Source organism: Onychostruthus taczanowskii, unplaced genomic scaffold, assembly GCF_017590055.1.
Source record: "Onychostruthus taczanowskii isolate IOZ18803 unplaced genomic scaffold, ASM1759005v1 scaffold104, whole genome shotgun sequence".
In the NCBI taxonomy this organism is placed as follows: domain Eukaryota; kingdom Metazoa; phylum Chordata; class Aves; order Passeriformes; family Passeridae; genus Onychostruthus; species Onychostruthus taczanowskii.
In genome coordinates, this window is record NW_024496968.1 from 751585 (window position 1) to 772421 (window position 20837).

General features: G+C 38.2%; 1 protein-coding gene across 4 annotated transcripts in view; it reads left to right on the forward strand.

The window, feature by feature from the left end:
- TBCE (tubulin folding cofactor E) overlaps positions 1–20837 on the forward strand; it is a 50581-nt gene that overhangs the window by 24945 nt on the left and 4799 nt on the right. For 2 of the 4 annotated variants that reach the window (XM_041413937.1, XM_041413946.1), the window contains 12 exons: positions 553–685; positions 3484–3568; positions 10004–10192; positions 11183–11271; positions 11954–12053; positions 13809–13911; positions 17910–17986; positions 18234–18329; positions 18943–19007; positions 19092–19156; positions 19612–19764; positions 20513–20666. In XM_041413937.1, the coding sequence (XP_041269871.1) occupies positions 586–685; positions 3484–3568; positions 10004–10192; positions 11183–11271; positions 11954–12053; positions 13809–13911; positions 17910–17986; positions 18234–18329; positions 18943–19007; positions 19092–19156; positions 19612–19764; positions 20513–20666 (1276 nt within the window). In that variant the 5' untranslated portion in view covers positions 553–585. The other 2 variants (XM_041413955.1, XM_041413962.1) reach the window with 2 other exon arrangements.

Genomic DNA, 20837 nt, shown 5'->3' on the forward strand with positions numbered 1-20837 from the left:
ATTCCCAGGGAGGCACAATTCCCGGGACGGGCGGGACACCGCGGCACCGCCCCGCGGGCCCGGCTCGCCCAGTCAGAGCGCCCGCCTTTCGCCCCGCGGCATTCTGGGAGCTGTAGTCCGGGGCTAGCAAGCCCGCGTGGCGGAGCTACCTCGGTGAACACCGTTACCCAGAAAGCTCCGCGGCGGCGAAGCCCCGGGCCGATTTGCCCCGGAGGCGGTGACTCGAGCAGGGTAGAGGGCGGGGCGGACCAATAGCGGGCCAGGGCAGAGCTGCCGTGGGGCTCGTGGCCAATCGGAGCGCTCCGAGAGCCGGGCGGGGCGGGGCGGAGAGTGCCGCGCGGCGCAGGGCGGAAGTGCGGTAGAGGAGCGGCGCCGCCGGTGCGTGAGCGGCGGCGGCGGCCCCGCAGGAGCCTGCTCCGGGAGCGGGAGCGGCACGGGGCAGCGCCGCGAGGGAGCCGCCTGCAGCCCGGCGGCAAAAGAGCAGCTCAAGGAAGGGCGTTGTGAGAACTGCGGCTTGCGCGTGTGTTAAGGGCGTTTCTCCTGTGCCTGCAGGTCTGGGAGCAGCCCGGTTCCCGCGGTCCCGGGATGGCTGCCGGGCTGCCTCCCGACGCGCTGGGTCGGCGGGTCGCCTGTGGCACCGACTACGGGACTGTGCGCTATGTGGGCAGCGTGTCTCGTACTGCAGGTAAGCGCCACAAAAGTAATAATCTCCACATTTTATGGTTGTTCTCGAGGTTCTGCTCATGTTCTTCTTAATTAAGAAAACCCAACACTGTCGAGTAAAACGAGGCAATTTACAATTCGATGTTTCCTCATTGTTCTTGTGTAAATATGGTGACTTCTAATCTGTGCAAGTTGTTGGGGATTTGGGTTTTTTTACAGAAGTCAGAATTGTCAAAAGGAGTGTAAGAAGAACTTTGCAGTCTTTTTCCTGATCTCTGTGCTGGCATAGTCAGGGAAGGTAAGGGGCAGCAGCTGCAGATCACCAGACCACGTGTTCCTTTGATAACACATTGTTTTGGGTTTGTGTGACAAGGCTTTCTCTGAGAGTGGCAGGGGCTGCCGGGGTGGCATCTGTGAGAAACCAGAAGCTTTCTCCGTGTCCAAGAGAGCCGCTGCTAGCCAGCTCCAGAGTGGACCTGCCACTGGCCAAGGCTGAGCCCGTCAGCGATGGTAGTTGTACCTCGGTGAAACCATCTTTAAGAAGGGGAATGAAAAGAGCCTCTTTGTACAAAGGTAGCTGTGGCCAGAGAAGAGCTGAGTGAGAATATGTGAGAGGAACAGCCCTGCAGACACAAAGGTCAGTGAAGAAGTAGGGGAAGGAGGTGCTCGACATTCCAAAGAGGAGATTTGCCTGCAGACCTACTGAGACAGGCTGTTTCCTGGCAGTCCAGGGGGCTCAGCAGGGGTTCAGAGATCCACCTGCTGCCCATGGAGGAGACACACACAGGTGGATGCCTGAAAGGAAGTGGTGACCACACCAGAGCAGGCTCCTGGTAGACCTGAGAGATAAGCCCTGCTGGAGTGGATTTCCTGGTAGGTCATATGACCCTGTGGGGGACTCACGCTGGAGTAGCCTTTTCCTGAAGGACTACACCCCATGAACAAAGGGTTCCACACTGGAGCAGTTCCAAAGGAAGTATACTGTAGCCTGTAGGGAGGAGTTATGTTGGACCAGTCCATGGAGGACTGTCTTCTATGGGAGGAACCTGCACTGGAGCAGGGGAAGGACTCCCCTCTTTGAGGAGGAAGTGGCAGAAATAAGGTGTGAACTGACTGTAACCCCCATTCTCCATCTCTCTTCCTCTCATGGGGAGGAGATAGAGCCCAGGAAGGAGGGAGAGCTGAGGTGGGGGTATTTTTAAGATTTGTTTTACTTCTCATTATGCTACTCTGATTTTGACTGGTAATAAATTCAGTTACTTTCCCCAAGTCAAGTCTGTTTTGCCCATGACAGTAATCAGTGGGTGATCTCTCCCTGTCCTAATCTCAGCTGATGAGCCTTTTGTTGTATTTTTTCTCCCCTGTTCAGCTGAGGAGGGGAGTGACAGAGTGGCTTTGGGTGGGCACCCAGTATCTAGCCTGGGTCAACCCACTATAAATGTTCAAATTTGTGGGAAGATTCCTGATGCTTGGAAGAAGACTAGCCTTGCATACGTTCTAGAAGAGGCAAGAAGGATGACCAGGAACTGTAGACTCATTAGCCTCGCTTCAGTTACTGGAAAGATCACATAGCATGTTTTCCTTGGAATCCATTCCCAAGCCTGTGAAGGACAAGATGGTAGTTGGGAGTATTTGGTACTTGTAAATAAGAAGAAGTTGTGCTTGGCCGATGTAGTTACTTTCTATGATGATATGACTGAATGTGGATAAAGGGAGAACAAGTCAATGTTCCTTGACTTCAGTAAGTCTTTGGGTAATGCTTCCATAAAGAATCTTATTTGGAAGCTGAAGAAATACAAGGTAGGTGAATGGACTCTTAAATGATTCTGAAGTTGTCAAGTGAAAAAGTAATTAATGACTTGCTATCTGTAATGAGTGAGTACTACAAAAGTAAATGCTGGGGTGTGTATTGTTTCATGTATTCCTCAGTGACTTGGGTGATGAACAGGGTTCACCCTCAAATGGCTGCTGTGATACAAGATAGAATTGCAATCCAGATCAAGGTTTATGAACTTTAGGTTTGAACCCACGAGATTCAAGAAGGATAAATTTCCATGTGTAGTACAGACCAGGAAGTACTAGTGACTCACAAAGTCTGATGTAAAGGGCTTGGGAGTTAAGTTGGATACTGTTATGAATATGAGCCAGCAGTGACCCCTGTAACAAGCAAAGATACATGTTGTACTGGGTTACCTTAGAGGGAAGTGATGAACATGGCCTGCAAGTTAAAGCTGTTATCCCTCTATGGGGGCAGGGGTTCTTGACAAGGTTACACTTGAAGTAAGGTATCTGCTGTGGAACTATTCCAGTTCAAGAGAGATGCAGATAAACTTGAGAGGATCTCAAAGATCTCTCTTGAGGAGTCTTGGAGGACTGCCAGGGTGGTTAAGGGCACAGACCATACACATGTGTTGTGAAGAGGTTGAGTGGTCTGGGTTTGGTTAATGTGGTGAAGGGAAGAAAAAGTGCCATCCAGTGGCTTCCTGCAGCTGTTTGACAGGTGGTTACAAAGATGGCAGAGCCTAACTCTTCTTACAAGTACTAGAATATACAATAAAGGATAATGGCCACAGCAGGAAAACCTTTTCCATTAAAATGCAGCACTGGATTATGCTCACCAGATGTGTTGCAATCTTTCTCTCCTTGGACATTTTTAAGGTCTGGCTAGGTAACAAATTACCTGACTTTTTTTGGTGCTGCTGATAATCTCCTGCTTTGAGAGAGAAGGTTAGGCTAGGTGAGCTGCAGTGGTTCTTTCTGGCTGCGATTTCTATGGATATGATGCTATAAATTTGAAAAACTATCAACCATTTTTTTCAGGAATTTGGCTTGGTGTGGAATGGGATGATCCTCAGAGGGGAAAGCATGATGGCAGCTATGAAGGAACACAGTATTTTAAGTGCAGGTGAGTTGAGTCACAGCATTGGCATATCATATGTGCTGGCAAGATGGTCATTGGGAAAGTCCCTTTGACAATTTTTAGGGCAAATCCTTTTGTTATCAGTTGGCCAGTATGAAAAAGATCATAATTCTGAGTGCTCTGACTAGCTAATCCATAGAGGCTCTTGCATTGACATTTATCCAGTTACAGGTATTAGGGTATAGTAAATACTTAGAAAATACAAGTCATGTTTGCAGAGGTATGTTATAAAATGAGACTTTTGGATGTTATTATTATTCTTAGTAGGTTTTAGACCTTTTACTTTAGTTAGGAAATCAGTATTTCCTAGTGACTTTCAGTCGATAATTCTGAACCAAAATATTGGTCCATATCAAGTGTTCCAAATACAGTTTATATTTTAATTTAAGGTGGCTTGCATGCATCTTGTTAAGGGAAAATGCCAAGTTCCTGCTAATTATTTGGGTTGTATTTGTATCACTAAGGAATTGTTAAATATATTCCTTGGATTTAGTACACGCAAAACATAGTCCAGCTGTGTGGGGTTTTTAAATATATGCATGCATTACTTTTAAGTGAAAGGATTTGAGCACTTAACATGTTTGAAATTGCAGAATATAGGACTCTAGGATGGATATTAACTGCAGCAAGTTGTTGATTTCTATATCAGGACACATGCAACAGCTAAAGTTTGTAAGTTAAATAGTAACTGGATGAGTTGATAGAGGAAAGTCATCAATAGCTCTTAAATACTACAAACTGCTAGCTCAATAAGTTCCTGAGCATAGAAGTGGTGAAGGATGAGAGAGCAAAATCTGTTCTTCAGAAAAATAAGTAAAGAAGAAAACACTGACCTCTGAGAACTGGATATTTTTTTCCCTTGTATCAAATAATAATAAAACAAGGCTTAAGGAGGCTAAACACATTTAATACAAGAAAAAAAATCAACATTGCTGGATGTTTTGTTTCAGCTAAAGAATTGGAAATGATGGTTTTAGCACGACCATATCTTTAAAATTAATATATTAGTGGAAGTTGCTTCCTAAATGCTTTGAATTTAATTGAAACAGTTTCCAAGTTGAAGCTAGCTAAGTTCTGCTGTAGGAGAAAAAAAAAATCCAGAAATAATTGGCTGACCATTCCAAATCTTTCTGGACAGAAAAAGCAATTGAAGATTTCATGAATGTTTTTCAGAAACTCAACTGCTTTACATTTCTGTGTATATGATATTTATATATATGTGTATAGACTCTTGGGTTTTTAGCAGCCATTAGTGTGCTTCTAGGAGATGAGATCTCAGATAGTAACCTTAATTCTTGATGTAAAAATTAATGTTTTGAGTGAAGCTCAATAGCATAACAAATGTAAATGTTTGGTCTTTAAACATGTTGTTCTTTCAATACCTGTTCTTTGTACTCTGCTATTTTCCAATCAGAAGAAGTTCTGCTGGAGTCTAAGAGAACACATAGTTCCAGCAGTCCACCAAGACACGCAGACATAACTTCCTGGGTGCAGACACATTTGTAGTTCTTCTATTGACTATTGTGAAAATGTAGGCAAACTTAAGTAAGAAATATTTACCTTATTTTAGCAAATGGATGCCGAAAAACAAAACCCTCCCACAACTTAAAACATCACCTCTTTACTGCTACTGATTAGGAGAGAATAATGTTTCTTTGTAGATGAATATACACGTCTTAAAAAAATGCTGTATTTTTCCCCTTACACCTTATCACGAGTATCCTTTGCCTACAAGCCTACTTTGCTCACTCCTTGAATTCTGATAAGCAGAAGCAGCTGATCAAGTAGCTTGTACTGTAAACAAATGCAGTGAAAGGACATTTCGAAATTGCTTTTAAGGCAATTTTAAAAATAACTGCTTTAAAAAAATACATCTTTCAGAGTGACATTTGAAAATTAGACCATAAGAGGAAAATAAAACTGATTCTGAGATTCTCATTACCAGAGAATCTTCTTTTTTTCAAGTCCTTACTTGAAACAGTAGGTCTGCTTACAGCTCTATGTGATCTCTATAGTAGGTTTTTTGAAAATGTGACCTAAACTTTTATGTTTCATGGCAGTACGTTTTTCTGGGTCATTATGTAGTGATAATTGAACAACTTAAGAATATGAATATCGAAGAACAAAACAGCCATACTTCAAATTAAGCTGACATCACGAGCATGTTCATCAACCTCGTATCAGCTGGAAATGGCAATGCACAATCTACTGTTGGTTTGGTGTTTGGTTTTTCCCTGATAATAGGATCTTATTTCTTAACTGAGGAAGTTACTATTTTAGCTGTCAGTTGCAGTGGTATATAATGTAATTATGTTCTGCAGTCCTTCAAGAGAAATGAGTAATCAAGCCTTAAAACAGTGTTAAAATTTGTATACAGCTTTTGAAACATGAGTGTGCTTTCCAATAAGATCCTGTCCCACAGACCCACTGACATATTTGTATGCATGTGTTCCCCTGGGAAATGTGGGTTACAAGCACATCTTCCTCCCCTGGTTGTCCTATACTTACTGCATGATGATCTGCTCCATGATGATTCAAGATGTTCTGCTCCATGAAAGGTCTGTTTTTATTAAATTAGGCTATTTTTTCTTCAAGGGTGACACATTCCCCTCCAGGAATATCTACCTAGAGTACAAACAAACTCTTCAAATACAGGAAAAAATATCATTTTAGTGTCCATGAAAACAAAAATTATTTCCATTTTGCAAAGGCAGAAAGCATTCCTAAGATTCCTGAGGAGGTTTCAGTTAAGAAGTTCTGTTCATCAGAAACTCACACTCTTTGCTGCCAGTAGAATCGTGTTGAAACAAAAGGTTGTCCCTAATCACTGCTCAAACATATCCTGGGCACCAGCAGAACCCCAAGATAGCAGCTAAAACTGCAGATGACTGTCTTTCCTTGTTTTTTGAAAGCTCAGAGTCAAGTTTCATGTCTGTTTAACTAAGGTAAACTTTCAAGAACTTTAAATACTTGCTCATGCTTGCAAAGCTTCTGATGTTCAGTTGAATTTGATACACCATGGCAGGTTAGTTTTAGGTGTCATTTATAAGCATTGTTTGGTGCCATGGCCTCTTTCTAAAATTTGAAGGATTTTCTTTACTGCAGTGTGTAGATTCTTCTAATAGAAGTTTTGTCTGTTGAACACCTTCCCCTAGAAGGAAGAGATCTGTTCAGATCTGTGTAGAACAGACGTGCATGGATTCAAACAGCTCCACTTTATGACACCTTATGAGCCTTGTAGTGCATTTGCTGCAGTCACGATGGTAATTGCCTGGAGTTGATCATTGCAAACAGACTGCACTGGGCAAAGAAGCCCTTTGATCCATGTTTACTGCCTAGGCTGATAAAGCTGACATCTCTCTGCATGGCTCAGAGCTTTTGCAGTCAGACAGCTCAAGTATGGAGCTGTTGTGATTTATGTACTCCTGCATTTTTCTTCAGTACTGAGAAGTGTGTGTGTGTGATATTTCCCTTGCATATGAAGAGCCATCGTGTACCTGTAATGATGAGCAGTGCCATGACTGTGTCCCACATTAGCAAAGAATGATGCCAAATTTCCTCCTGATTCAGTGGAAGCTGACAGCTCATCTAAATTTTAATGAATATCCTTGAAGTGCCCTGGGTGTGCCAGCAGATGGGTTGTATGCTTCAGGCTACTGAATCATGAATAGGAAGTGTCCTAGAAGATGACTTCTGAGATTGGGGTCAACCACTCTATTTTAAAAGTCAGTAGGAAGTGTCAGTATTAACTAGAGCCAGCCACTTGCCAGAGCTCCACTTGAGCATATTCTACATTTCCTGCTTAAGAAAACTGGGCCATATCTTCTACCACTCTCTTTCCACACAGTGTTTTTTTCTGGCTGCAAGACAATTTGCATACATGTTCTCAGACTTCTGAGTGTTCCTCTTAAGTGAAGTTGATCAGTAATCCACAGGTTCTTCCAGTTCATAATATGCATGCTGGATGACTCTTTGGATTAGGATTTATCTGTTTAGTTCGCAGTTATGGAGACTGATGGTAATAGGTGTGTTTTTGCATTAGTCCAGGTGCATTATTTGTTTGATATGTACATGCAGCTTGTACAGTTCATATGTCCTAATGGGAAATTTAATACAGGCTATGTGTTTTAGGAAAAATGAGCTACAATGACCTTTCTCCTTGAATGCACAATAATTTTGCCTGAAAATAGGTTCCTATTGCAGTTTCCTTTCCTGTCTTTTGTGACAGTTCCTAAAAAAGTAGATCAAATAAATAGACTGGAACTGAAAAGCTTAGGCTGTGGAATGGATTTAAATATACATTAGGTAACTTATAATAGCATGCAGAGTAATGGGAAGTGAGCAACAGGAGAGAGAAAACCTATGACCTTATGATCAGGACAAAAAGAGAAGGGTCTTGAGAGATAAATACACTAAAATTTTCCTATGGCTTTATATGACAGGGGGACAGGGTAGCTATGTTCATCTGTTGGTTTTTATGGGTTTTGTTTTCCCCCCTAAGGATAGAACTGGTTCCTGCATGGAAAATGAAGAAGGAGATACCAATAGAAGTGGTGACCTGACAGGACAGAAATGGGCTTAGGAATGGATATGGTGATGGAGAGACCCAAAGATCTTGGCTATGATAGGGATAAATGACATGACAGGAGGAATGCAGAAGTGAGGTCGAGATTAGCTCTGGTGAGAGGGTTGAGGAGAGCAGAACTGTTGAGTGTAGAGGGCTGGTGATGACAAAATCATGATGATAGGAAGTTGGACAGTTGTTGTCAGAATAAACTTACAGCAGAACCTAGTGTGAATTACAGATAGACAAGAGTACAAGGATTTTTTTCCAGAGCCCCAAGCAGCATCCTGTACTATCTGCCATCTATGAAGCTGTTTGACTTAATGAAATGCAGAAGTGATATATTTGGAGGCAAGAGATGTTCTAGTTCAGGTTGTAAAAAGGTAATTTACTGTTTAAAGAAGAGGTATTAAGAAAGAATCACATCATTTTTACACTTGAGAAAGTTCAATATTTAAATCAGTCAAGTGTTTGCAAGCTATGAAGAATTTCAAAGGAATGGAAGAAATTACTTAAGAGTAGGTTACTGGATTAAAGATGTATTGAAAATGCTTATCAAATAGGAAGAGTTCATACCAGATTTATATTCTTTAGTAATTTGCCTTTCTGCTTCTCTTGTAATCATTACACTCTAAACATAGTCATTACAAAAATAGACTGAAATTATTTTGAAAGTAAATAATATTGAGTTTCTACTTAGGTCCTTAAGGATATGAGAGTAGAATGAAACTGGCGCAGGAAATTTCCAGCACTGATTTTTTAACAAAAATGTGAATACATGGTGCCCAAACTATTCCATCTACTTGTAATAGGTCCATAAGATTTGGGGCCTTTAATTACTAGTTTTTTCTATGAGAATTTTGAACTTTGTAGCACTGGTGGTTTATATTATGGTTTGCTAATTAGACACTTGATGCTTACATGCTGTTTTGAAAAGTTTTATTTACATAAGTGATGTCTTCCTCCTGGGCACTTTCCTACCAAAGCCTGTTGTCTTCTCAGCTTGATGGCAGACAGATATTCATAGCTACCAGTTTTCTTCCTGATGTTTTTTGGCTGATGCTCCTATTAGAGCCTCATCTGCTCTGTGATACCATTCCTGTAACTTGTCTCTGCTAGTTCTTCGCTGATACTGTTTCCTTGCTAACTTTGTTAGAAAATATCAAAGGAATTACATGGTAAGACACGGGAATGCAACAAAGTTTTTTCAGTGCTCAAGAAAAACCAAGAAACTCCACTGGACTGTCTTAAACATACATTACTGGTTGGATATTTCTGTTGAATATTCAACATTGTTACCAAGTTGGTATCAGGATTTTTTGAAGTTTGTGTTTGTATAAGAGTTCTGAGTGCTACAATTTGTATGTTGTGTATTTGTGTGAACTACTAGTGAATTATGGAAGTCAAATACAATGTAGCAATCACTATTCTGAGTATTCCTCAGGCTTTGGTAAAAATCCTGGCACATTTGTTGTATGATTTTGTTAACTTTGTGTCTATCCATAGGTAGAAACTTCATTTTCTGCAGAACCTGACTTCATAATGAGTTTGGAAATAACAGAGCAGTTCTTTTTAATAATGGCACTGACACTGTAATTTTGATGTGCAAGTACATTTTGGGAGCTGGTGCTCCAGTCTCATGGAATCTCACTATGTGAGCTTGTATCAAGTACTATCAAAGATACTCTGAAAGTCTTACCTGGCTCGCTGGGAACAGTGCTGTTTACAATTAGTCTGTAGAATTGCCTTTTGACTGCTTTGGTTCTCAGTACTTTTGTTTAAAGCAATAATGAATTAGTCAGTCATTGTTAAGATAACTGTTTATATTTCAACTTTTCCTGGCTGCTCTATTCTAGGCATCCGAAAGGAGGATCGTTCATCCGGCCCAACAAGGCAAATTTTGGAGTAGGTTTTCTTACTGCAGTAAAGGATCGGTATGGACTGAATGATAAGCAGGATGTTCAGTGTGGGACAGGGAATACAGTAGTATTTGGAACGAAGACTGTGGAATTTGTTGGCATGGATTCTGTTGCAGAACAGCAAAGGCAAGTGTAATATATGAAAATTTAAGATACATGATTAGTGATTGATAAGTCAAGTAGTATTTCAACTGTAAGAACTGCCATGCATATAAAATTGTTGCGTCTAAAAGCAAGCCAGATTGCACTGTGGTGGAAACAAGATGTCTTCCAGTTGTGAATTCGTAATTTACAGGTTTTACAAATACAAACCGGGATTATGTCATGTTTGAGTACTAACAGTCCTCATTGTGGTTTTCATGAAGGAGCAGATGATGACATCTGGTGAGAAATAAGAGATAAATTATCATCATGTTGGCAGTCATCATATACATGCATGGTCTTTTAAAAATAGATGTATTTTAATGTTTTGTTAATATTGTACAGTGTTTTGTAGTCTTTGTTTACTCATATCACAAATGACTTTGTAACCAAGAGAGGGAAGACACAGAAAGTCACTGTACTGCTAGTGAAGTTTTTCAATCTGTTAATGTCATGTTCATGTACCTGGAAGGGTAAGAAAGGAAGAAACTTAATTATGTGTTATAAATTGCAGTTCTAATGGCCTCCAGCAGAAGAGATGTATTAGTTCAGTAGGTGGCAGTCTTCTTCTGAGCTGATATTCCACAACTATTTTCCTTTTCTCCCAGAGCATACTAAGCACTGCCCCAATAACTCTGAACCTTTTGCAAAATGTGTTGCAAGAAACCTTTTTAACTTGGAATCTCTAATTAAATTCTAATTTGCGCAGCTATATTTAATCTGTTTTACCACTCTTTATTTCAGTTAGAACTATGGTTCAGCCAGACTTACTTTGTAGTAGTTATGTAAAGGCAAAAAATAGAGATGTATCTCTTTTCGAGTGTGAATGACTCTGCAGTGTAGTAATCTGCACATTGCTAAGTCCAAAGGAGATAGGCATGAAAAGGATGTTATGTAGTTGTAAAAACCAGGCATTTATGTAACATACCTATTTCTGTTTCAAGATTACCTAACAGAATGTTCTTTCTCATGTAGACAGCTGAACAAACTGGTGGATATCTCAGTGCGTGAGTGTGCAGTGAGCCATGCTGGTCAGGAAGAAGAAATCAGCAGAACGTGTGCCAGTATCCTTTTTTTGCTGTATTGCATGATGCCACAAATAAAGTACATGCTTTAGCATTCCAAGTGTTCACGTCAATGAATGATATTGTATCCTTTTATTTAAAAAAAGAAAAAAATTAAACCTGAAGTTTATATTTAAAAGTTGAATGCAATGTTAAAAAGTTAGACAGCCAGGCGTCTACAAATTTTGAGAGGATATTCAAATTGTGTGTAAAAATAGAAGTGTAGTCATAGGTTGTTACTGTGACTGCAGTTTCAGAAATCTCCAGCAATGTTGTTTTTTTTTAAATTCCCTAGAATAGACAACCATATAGAAATAGAACTGATATGTTCTGTAGACACCAGAGATTTCCAATATATAACAAATAATGTGTTTAGTACAATGCATGCAGTGGTAGTGTTACAAAACTACAAAGCGGTTATTATTTGTTAAGTTTTAAGGCCTTATAAGAGTTCCTGTCAGTATAGAAATTAATCCATTTGAGGATTTGTATGGTTGAGCTCTTTTATAAAGTTATAAGCCATTTCCATATCACACATCAAAATAAAATTTGCTGTAACTGAGCAGTACCATCCCTTAGTGTAATCTATTTCTCCATGATTCAAAGTGAAACCCTAATTCTAATTCTGAAAAACGAAGTTCAATTTTGGGATAAGTTTATTTTTCTTAACAAGAAATTTAAGATATGAGGCATATAAACCTATCAAAAAATCTGATATCATCTTGGGAGACAGTAGTAGCTATTGCTTCTCAAGTTCAAAATCTGGAAACTCTTAATGTCAGGTATAAATATTCATATTTGGGTTTCTCTTCCTTTGGGGTAGGAACAAAAGCCAAGAGGCTCAGGATTCAGCTTTCTAAATGTAACTGGATACAAGACTCATTCTAATGGGAGTTAAGGTTTTTTTTTTAATTTTTTTTAAATCTTGTTTGTAAGCAACTGCTTAAGTTGTGGGCTATATTTTTTTGACATCTGTATTCAAGAAGAACCCTAGGAGTTCAGCTTCTGTGTAAAACTTATGTTCTGGAGAACATTTTCTTCAAAGTTTTAAGACTTGATCTTTGGGGTTTTTTTAATTCTTGATACATTCTGACTGCTCAGGCAAGTCTGCATTTAAGAACCCACTTTTGTTTAGCCAACTGTGTCTTGACACTAAACTTAATTATCCATAATGCTTTAACTAAACCATAATGATCCCAAACCTTGGTCTATTTTTGTCCTAAAATGATGCTGATAAGAAATTGTTATGATCATGGTGACAGATCTAGGGGAAAATTTCTTGTACGATGATGACATTGGAAAAGGAAGGGGGATGTTGTTAAATAAAGCTCCAATGCTATTGAAACAAGAAAATTCATAAAATAATTCTAAAGTAAAGAACGTTTCTAGTACACACCTATACAATGTAATTGGCATATGCCACAATAATTTTCTGGTGTCAAGTAACACAATGGACTAGGTAGCAGCCTAAATCACCAGGTTTTTTATTTATTATCATTAATGAGACAAAAATGTATTTTAAAAATAGTTGTAGGTGCTCCATTTCCTTCAATATTTAGCAATGAACAGCTGTTTGCAACCTGGTGCTGTTTGTAAATCTAAATTTGCCTAGAGAATATAAAGATTTATTGTTATCAGCATGCATGAGAATACAGAGAAATTTATTTTAATTCACCTGGAATAATTTTTTCAGTTTTTCATTTTTGACAAGTGTACTCTAGACTGAAGGGTTTTCAGAAGTTATTTGTAAAAAAAAATGTAAAACAAAATGAGATTGATGCCAGAATCTGATGCTTACAACTACAAACTGATATAGTCTGAATCAGTTTTTTATTGTTTTGACATTCTGTTTGCTTTAAAAAAGAAAGAAGGTAAATCTGTTACTGATTTTTTTTGTGCAAGGAATGTTGGAAGAAGAATAAAAGTGATTAACCATCCACCGGCTCTCTATGTGGAAATTTTACCCATAAGTATGTAGCTATAAACTACACTGAGAGATTTTTATGAGAATATGCAGGTAGATTAGGCCTTAGGAAAGAAATAAAAACTTCTCTTTCAGAGTGAATAATGAAAACTGATTTGAAGACTGCAAATTTGAGGATCTTTATCTTTTCTTCTTTGTAGTGATACCTATTGAGAGAGGATTTTACATACTTTTGTTTTGCTGGAGTCTGGATGGTCGTGTAGGCTCCTCATTTTCAGTCAACACTAAGGAGTTTAAGCCCAAGCTCTGGCTTTCATTTAATATTAATGAAAATCATTCTTTTCATGTTAAAAACTTAGTGAAAGAGGCCACAGGGGAATAAATATGCCTTCTTGAATAAATATGCATTCTGGAAGCAGGAGAGTAAATTAGGAAAGAGTATGTTTGAATATAACTAGAAATATATTTTATTATATTTTAAAATATGTGACATCTTGGCAGTGATTTTAATTTTTGGAGGGTCTAAATTTCTTTTTCTTTAATGTGTAGCTCCAAACTAATGACTTAAATAAATGTGATTATTCATTATGCAAATAATTTTTTTTTTGTGCAGTGAAAACAAAATGAGATTTCCATCTACATCAACTTTTACATCCAGCGCATTTTCAAACTTGAAGATTCTGGCCCTTAATCAAACTGAAATAACATGGACAGAGGTAATAGCTTTTCCTGATTTTTTTAAAATTTAATATCATTAGTTTCTGAGGCAAGGGAAGCACAATAAGCATTTGTGTACTGTATTGTTCTACTGAAATCAAAACATCATTAGAAAAGGTGCTGTGGGGTAACTGTGTTAGTTACACATTGACTAATGCACTTCCTACATAATGAAGGAAGTAATATTGGCATAGGAGTCTAATAAGAAACATTTTACTTCATCTACATCTGTAAATTGCCAAATCAAAAGAAAGCAGTTGGAATACAATATAGCTTCATGTCCTGAAGTTTTTTTTTTTTTAATGAAAACTTTTTGGTTCCTGGTAGCTGTTGAAGATTTACATGTACTTCTCTGTATGCAATAGGACAAATGCAAATAGAAAGAAAATATTTCCTTATGATGAGAAAAACTTTGTTTTGGCATCACTTTGCATCAGCAAGAGACTGATTGGTATTTTGGCCCATACTGATCATTCTTGAACCACATGATGCCTGGTTACTGGCAGCACAGAGCAGAGGAAAAACAAAGCTCTGACTTGTTTCAGGCACTGAAACATGTGCACACTTAAATGACTCTCTCCTGGTATGATGTCTTATTAGGAATGAAGTCCTGTTTTCAACTATAGTTAGCAGTGGGCCTTTTGTCAGAGACGGGGCTTAGGACATGCATCTCAGCGTCATGTTACTCAGAATAGCTTCTAAATTCCAAACTGTTATTTGGATTTCTCAGGGTCAGATTTTATAGTAAGGCATTGTAAAATTACATGACTTTTCAGATTTCAGCTGCCAGCTGCTATCCAGTAAAAGAGCACTTAACAAAACTGGGGCTTGAATAGAAAGAAGCTTCTCCATTCTCTTGTCTTGCAGCAGGACTAGAGGAAGGTCACTGCTGTGTTTTTGTTTAGTGTCCATTCACTGTGCTCCTAAAACTGCCTATGGGATTTGTGGCAGGACAGTTGCTAATCCTTCCGTAGTAGCAGCAACATGAATGGTGAAGGGAATGGAAGAATTAAGTGGCTACAAACACTTTAAATGTCACCTAGTGCTCATCAGAGTAAATCTGTGCATTGTGGTGTTTAAAATGTTGGCACTTGCCAGCAGCTGTCCTTCATCCCTCCATGGGGTGACTGAAAGGCTGGTTGGAGCCATGGCTGCAGATTAGAGTTCTCCAGGGCTAACTCAATTGCAGTGAGAAAGCCCCAGCTTAGCCAGAGCAATTTAAAATTATGCAGCTTTTGTGTTGTGGGTTTTGTTTTTTTTTTTTTTTTTTAAGCTCTGCTTTAGCTGATGATTTGTCATTGGCCATAAAGACATCTTTGATTCCAAAAACTGTTTTATAAGTTTGTTCCAATTCATTCCCTGTAAGTTAGGAGACATTAGGAGACATAAGCCTCTGCTTGAAAGTGGTGTTCCAGGGCAGTCAAACAAAAGGGGAGAAATAAAGGCATGTGCCTGACATCAGTACTCTGTGAACAAACCACTTGAAAATGTCACTGCTCAAGCTCTGAGGGGAGTTACTTGAAAAGTCAACTTTCAAATAGAAAATAGTAATGAATATAATCAAAGCAAATGAGAAAAACATTTAAATTGTCAATGGGGATATAAGCAAAAGTCTTAGGAGTGTTTTAATTTTAATTAAAACAATTAAATGGTGAACAGCATTTCAAAATTACTTTTTGTTATATGTAAGAATACATGGCATTGGGATAGTTATACTTTTTTTTTTTAGTTTGTTCCTCTGTTTTGAAGTGTTTTTCACAGGAGAGGGACATGCTTAACAGTAATACATAGCTCCACATTCACGTGCCTTGAGCATCACTTTTCAGAAAGAATTCTTTCATTAGTATATGATTTGCATATATCTAAATACTTCTGAGATTATTAGTATATCAGTAAAAGAGGTTATTACTGTAGAATTGTTGATTGATTGTTCAAAACATAACATATAACTTTCAAGGGGGAAAAGTGTTCTGTAAAATAACTTAAAGTTAGCAGCCATTGACTTAGAAATTGAATTAATGCATTTGAGTGTAATGAATTAATATTTATGGCTCCAAACCCTTTCTTTCTTATTCAGCATTTAAATCATAATGTTATATTTGTGATTCTGTTTTCAAACTAAGATTTTATATTTATGATATAATCTACTATTATGTAGGGTAAAAGAAAAATCTGGGTTAGAACAGAAGTGCAGGATCATGCTTCTGACACTAGCAAGTAGCAGCAGGTAGTTGGGAAAAATTGTAGGCAAAGGGTAAGCACATGGTAAGAGCTTCTTAGAAAGTAATCTGGAATTGTGTGGCTTTGTGAGCTCAAAACTATATACCTCTAATTAATATTTATGGATATTTTTGTTTCTTGATTTATCTAACTGTATTAAGAACCCATTTGAAAATTTTGCTGTGTGTATCATTTAGCATAAATTCAACCTTTTTTGTTGATATTGCTGTCTGGTAATTTCATTCAGTAAGTCCCAATGTTTTATATTAAACTGAGAACAGCTATTCTCCGTTTCATGGTTTTAATTCTTGTTTAGCTTCTTTGTGCCTTTCCCAATTACACTATTTACTTCCTGGGATAGACAGACTAAAGATACAGGAATGTCATGAACTTATATGGTGACAATTGTTTCTTGTTCTCATCTTTATTTGTTTTGCAATAGCTCTTGCATTTCCATTCTTCTGGTTTTGAGCATCAGTGGCTCTCTTCTGGGTATTTGTTACCTCCCCATCAGCTATCCCACAGTGAGGCCCCAGTCTTTCCTGAGGGTTAATTCACAGTGTCAGATCTGTGAACTTTTGTTTCTGAGGAAGCTATTTTAAAAAGTAGCTGAAAATTTAGCAGTTTGAGGTTTTTTGATCATGCTGTGACCTATAATTTAGCAATTTTCTAGTCATATTGAAAAATCTTCAGATACTTCAGGTTTGTGCAGTTTTTTTATTCCATCCATCCATACCAGTGCTGGGCTGTTGTGGGGCAATCTCTGTTACTGAACATGTACCTCATTTCTCTTGACTCTGCAGGTTTCTTGTCATGCTTCTTCATCACCAATGGATAACTATTTTGGTCTATCTTGTTGACATGGGGAAACACTATCCAGAAATATCTGTTCCCTGTTCTTGCTTTGGAACAGGAAAAGTTGTTACATCTAAGTTTGTGTTTATGTGTTACAGATATGACAGGAGGTTGGTTTTCCATATTTTTGGGGGTGAAACAGTTGAGTTCCAAATCATTGGCTACCTCTGGAGGAGATCTCAGTGTTTACCCTTGGCATGGAGTCTGTTATGAGTCAGTTATATAGACCTGCAGCTGGATGGATTCATGCTGCGTAAAGTTAAATAAAACTGTGTAAAGTAAAATAATATCTTTTATGCAATTTCAGGGCACAAGATCTAAACCAAAAGTATCTTTGTTCATTTTGTAGCCCTTTTTGAATTAATTTATTTTCTTTAGAGAGCTTGAAAACTTCAGGATGTGTTGAATTAATGCAATTCTTGGCTTTTAGTGGATTATAGGGTGACACAGTTCCAAGACAGAAAAGGCTTCAAGCTCTGAAAAATTAACATATTAAAGATATTCTGTCAGATGTGTTATGTGTATTAGCTATACACATAGGTTCTGGAACTTCTGCACATGTATAGAGTTTGTACAGCCAATTCCTCACCTCATCATAGGGAATACCTCGTCACTCCAACTCACTGAATGAATTAACTCAGTTTCCAGGTCACTCAGTTTCCAGTCTCAACTGTGAGGGTGGCCACAAGCCTGGGACTTACAGTCCTGTGACAGCAGAACCCCTTTGATGTCATCTGTGCTGGTAGATGCAGGCACAGGAGAGCCATCTGGAAGAAAGGGAAGACTAGAAAATCTTTAATAATTGTTCCTCTGGTGTGGGGACCCATAGCTTGTTCTGAACACATTTAGAGCATATTTGCATTAAATATAATTTCTGAAATATTCCCATTTTTTGTTATATTAAATACAGTTTTGCTCTTAGGTTCTTCTTTGTGCTCAAGGATGGCCAGTACTTGAAGAGTTGTACCTTTCTTCTAATAATATTACAGTTTTGGAAAGGTGAGTAACATGAGTCAGTCAGTTGTTACCCACTGGTGTACCACAAAGTTACACAGCACATAAAGTTACATTCCTGGAGCATTTACATCTCCACAATAATTGATGCAAATTTCACATGATGTATTTCAGAACATTTATAAATGTGCACAATTGTGTGCATGCAATTATATACTTAGGAAAATAGTGTTTTCATTGACCAATAACCTTAAATATTCTGGTATTGTGCTTGTTTTTTCCAATGTATCAGGCCTGATAATGTCCTGCAGACCCTGAAGTTGTTAGACCTCTCAGACAACCAGCTACTGGATGGAAATCAGCTGCATCTCATAGCACAGCTCCCCAGGTAGCTGTAAACAAATTTGCTGGAAATTCTTTGTCCTAGATATTCATCTCCATAGTCCCTGTTGGCTGAAATATGATAGTATTGATGGTGCATGAAAAATTCATGAGATCTTGAAATAGAGGCATATTTTGCCCTCTTGAGGAGAGTAACTGCATTATTTAGTTGAACTATTTTAATATAATCTTGGTTTTGTTGTATAACAACACATTCTTCTGCTGTGTGTTATTAGGTTTTCATTATACACTTATGAAATAGAAGTGATTTACCACATTTTGCTAATTTGCAGAATTATCATCTTTCCCTGTACATCAAAACAGCAGCCATGATTTTCAATAGCCACAAGCTATTTAAAAAAATTATTTAGAAAATCACACATTTTAAATCCAGGAGCCATTACGAAAGCTTGAAATTGTTGCACTTACTAGCTGAAAATTTGATTCCCTGAACACAGCCAAAGTCTGGGTACTGTGAGGCTGCTTTTCATTTGTCAGTGGTGCTGCACCACATCAAAAGCTGCAGATCTTTATTAAGAAAAGAAAAAAATCAGGTTGTATGTCTTTGCAAATAACTTCCTGTGCCACATACAGTAATCATTGTATGTATTAAATTTCAGATTAGAACAGCTAATACTTAGAAACACTGGGATATCTTCCATACACTTTCCTGATGCTGGATTTGGTATGTAAAATAAGTAATTTATTTATAGTTTTAAAATTCTGTTTATTTAAAGTTTTCACTGTTCTCTTGTTACTCTTTTCCTAGGATGCAAAACTAAAATGTTTCCTTCGCTAAAACGCCTTGCAATAAATGACAATAAAATATCACAGGTAGGTTAGATTGTGGTGGTTTCACATTTTGTAAATTAACGCATCTTTGTTTAAGAGTAACTTTATGTTTGCTTTTTAAAATTTGATTTTATGTGTAGGATCTCCGGTAACTATTGAACACTTTGGTCAATACAGAGGCATAGTTTAAAAATATAAAAATATTTCTGAACAGTTAAAAACCACGTTTATGTTATGGCATCTACCTTGTAATTTCTCTCACAGAATTCTAATGATCTAAAGTTCTGACTAACTCCTTGTTTTGGTTTGGTTTTTAATTAAATGGAGTGCAATTCTTTCCTTACCTAAATGAACGGGATCCAAGTACTTGGTTTGGATGATCGAAAGAATTTTTCCAGTCATGTTTGTTGTACAGGAAATGTCAGTGTTACCAGGTATTGTTCTGAAATGAAGTTATGTTTTATATTTCCTCAAAAGACTCTTCCCTTCCATTTCAGTGGTCATCTATCAATGAGCTTGATAAACTGCCAAGTTTGCGGGCGCTGCAGTGTAACAACAACCCCTTCACGGACACAGAGAAGAATCCAGAGACCATGAAACAGCTCATTATTGCCAAGATAAGTCAGTTGGAGGTTTTGAACAACTGTGAGGTGTGTGATATTTCAACAAATTTCATGAGTCTGGCAAAAATTTAAATCACTGCCTGAGGAATTGTTTTCACTTTCTTTTAAGATTATTGATTGTTTGGGTGCAGGAAAAGTAAAGTGCCAACTAATCCATCCCCTTGTCAGTGGGGCAGTTACAAGCTCAGTACAAGACTGAGCCCTCTTTGTGAGCATTGCTCACAAATGGGACAAGATGGGTCAATGGTGGTTTTTTCTCAGCGCCTGAATTGTGTTGAAGTTTCAGAACTGTTAACAAAAACCATACTCTTAAAAAAAAGAAAAAATAGAAAAAGCAGTGTAGTCAGATCTGTTGCAGTGCCAGCAATACCAACATTTGCCTTCTGCAATAGGAAAATATCATAATCCACATCAAATCAAACTGTCAGCAAATGTTTATCATAAAGGAGAGCAGAAGCGGCATCTGATCCATTGCTACAGAAAACATCCTTGCATCATCATATACAGCAAAGTCTTTGCTTAGATATTCATTTATGGTTCAGTGAGTACACAGAGGGGCTTTAAGACTCTTAATGGCTCTAAAATATACTGAATATATGGATCAGTCAGTATTTGGAGACACGGTTTGTAAGATTCTTGGTAGCATTGAAACATACTGAACACCAAGTAAGACCACGCAGTCTGTGGCATTGATTAGATTTTATTCTCTGGAAAGTTATATAATTATATTATAAGTTATATAATTATATTATGTGCCATTCCTGTGTCAGTACAGATCCTTCCTGCTGAAAAAAGAGGAGCAGAACTTGATTATCGCAAAATATTTGGAAAGGACTGGCTAGAAGCTGGTGGGCATTGGAACCCAGAGAAAAACAAACCTAGTGAAGAATTTCTTGCTGCCCATCCCAGATATCCAACACTTTGTCTTAGTAAGTACAAGCAGAGTACAATAGCATTTCCTCACCTCTGGCATTGTGGCACTGGTTTGGCCTGTTTTCAATTTCTCTTCCCCTTGGTGTTTTTTTAATGTGCTGCTACAGCCTTAGGAAAACCCATGCTTTGGCAAGCCTGTGTGCCAGTGGGCTTCTGCACCTTTGGGG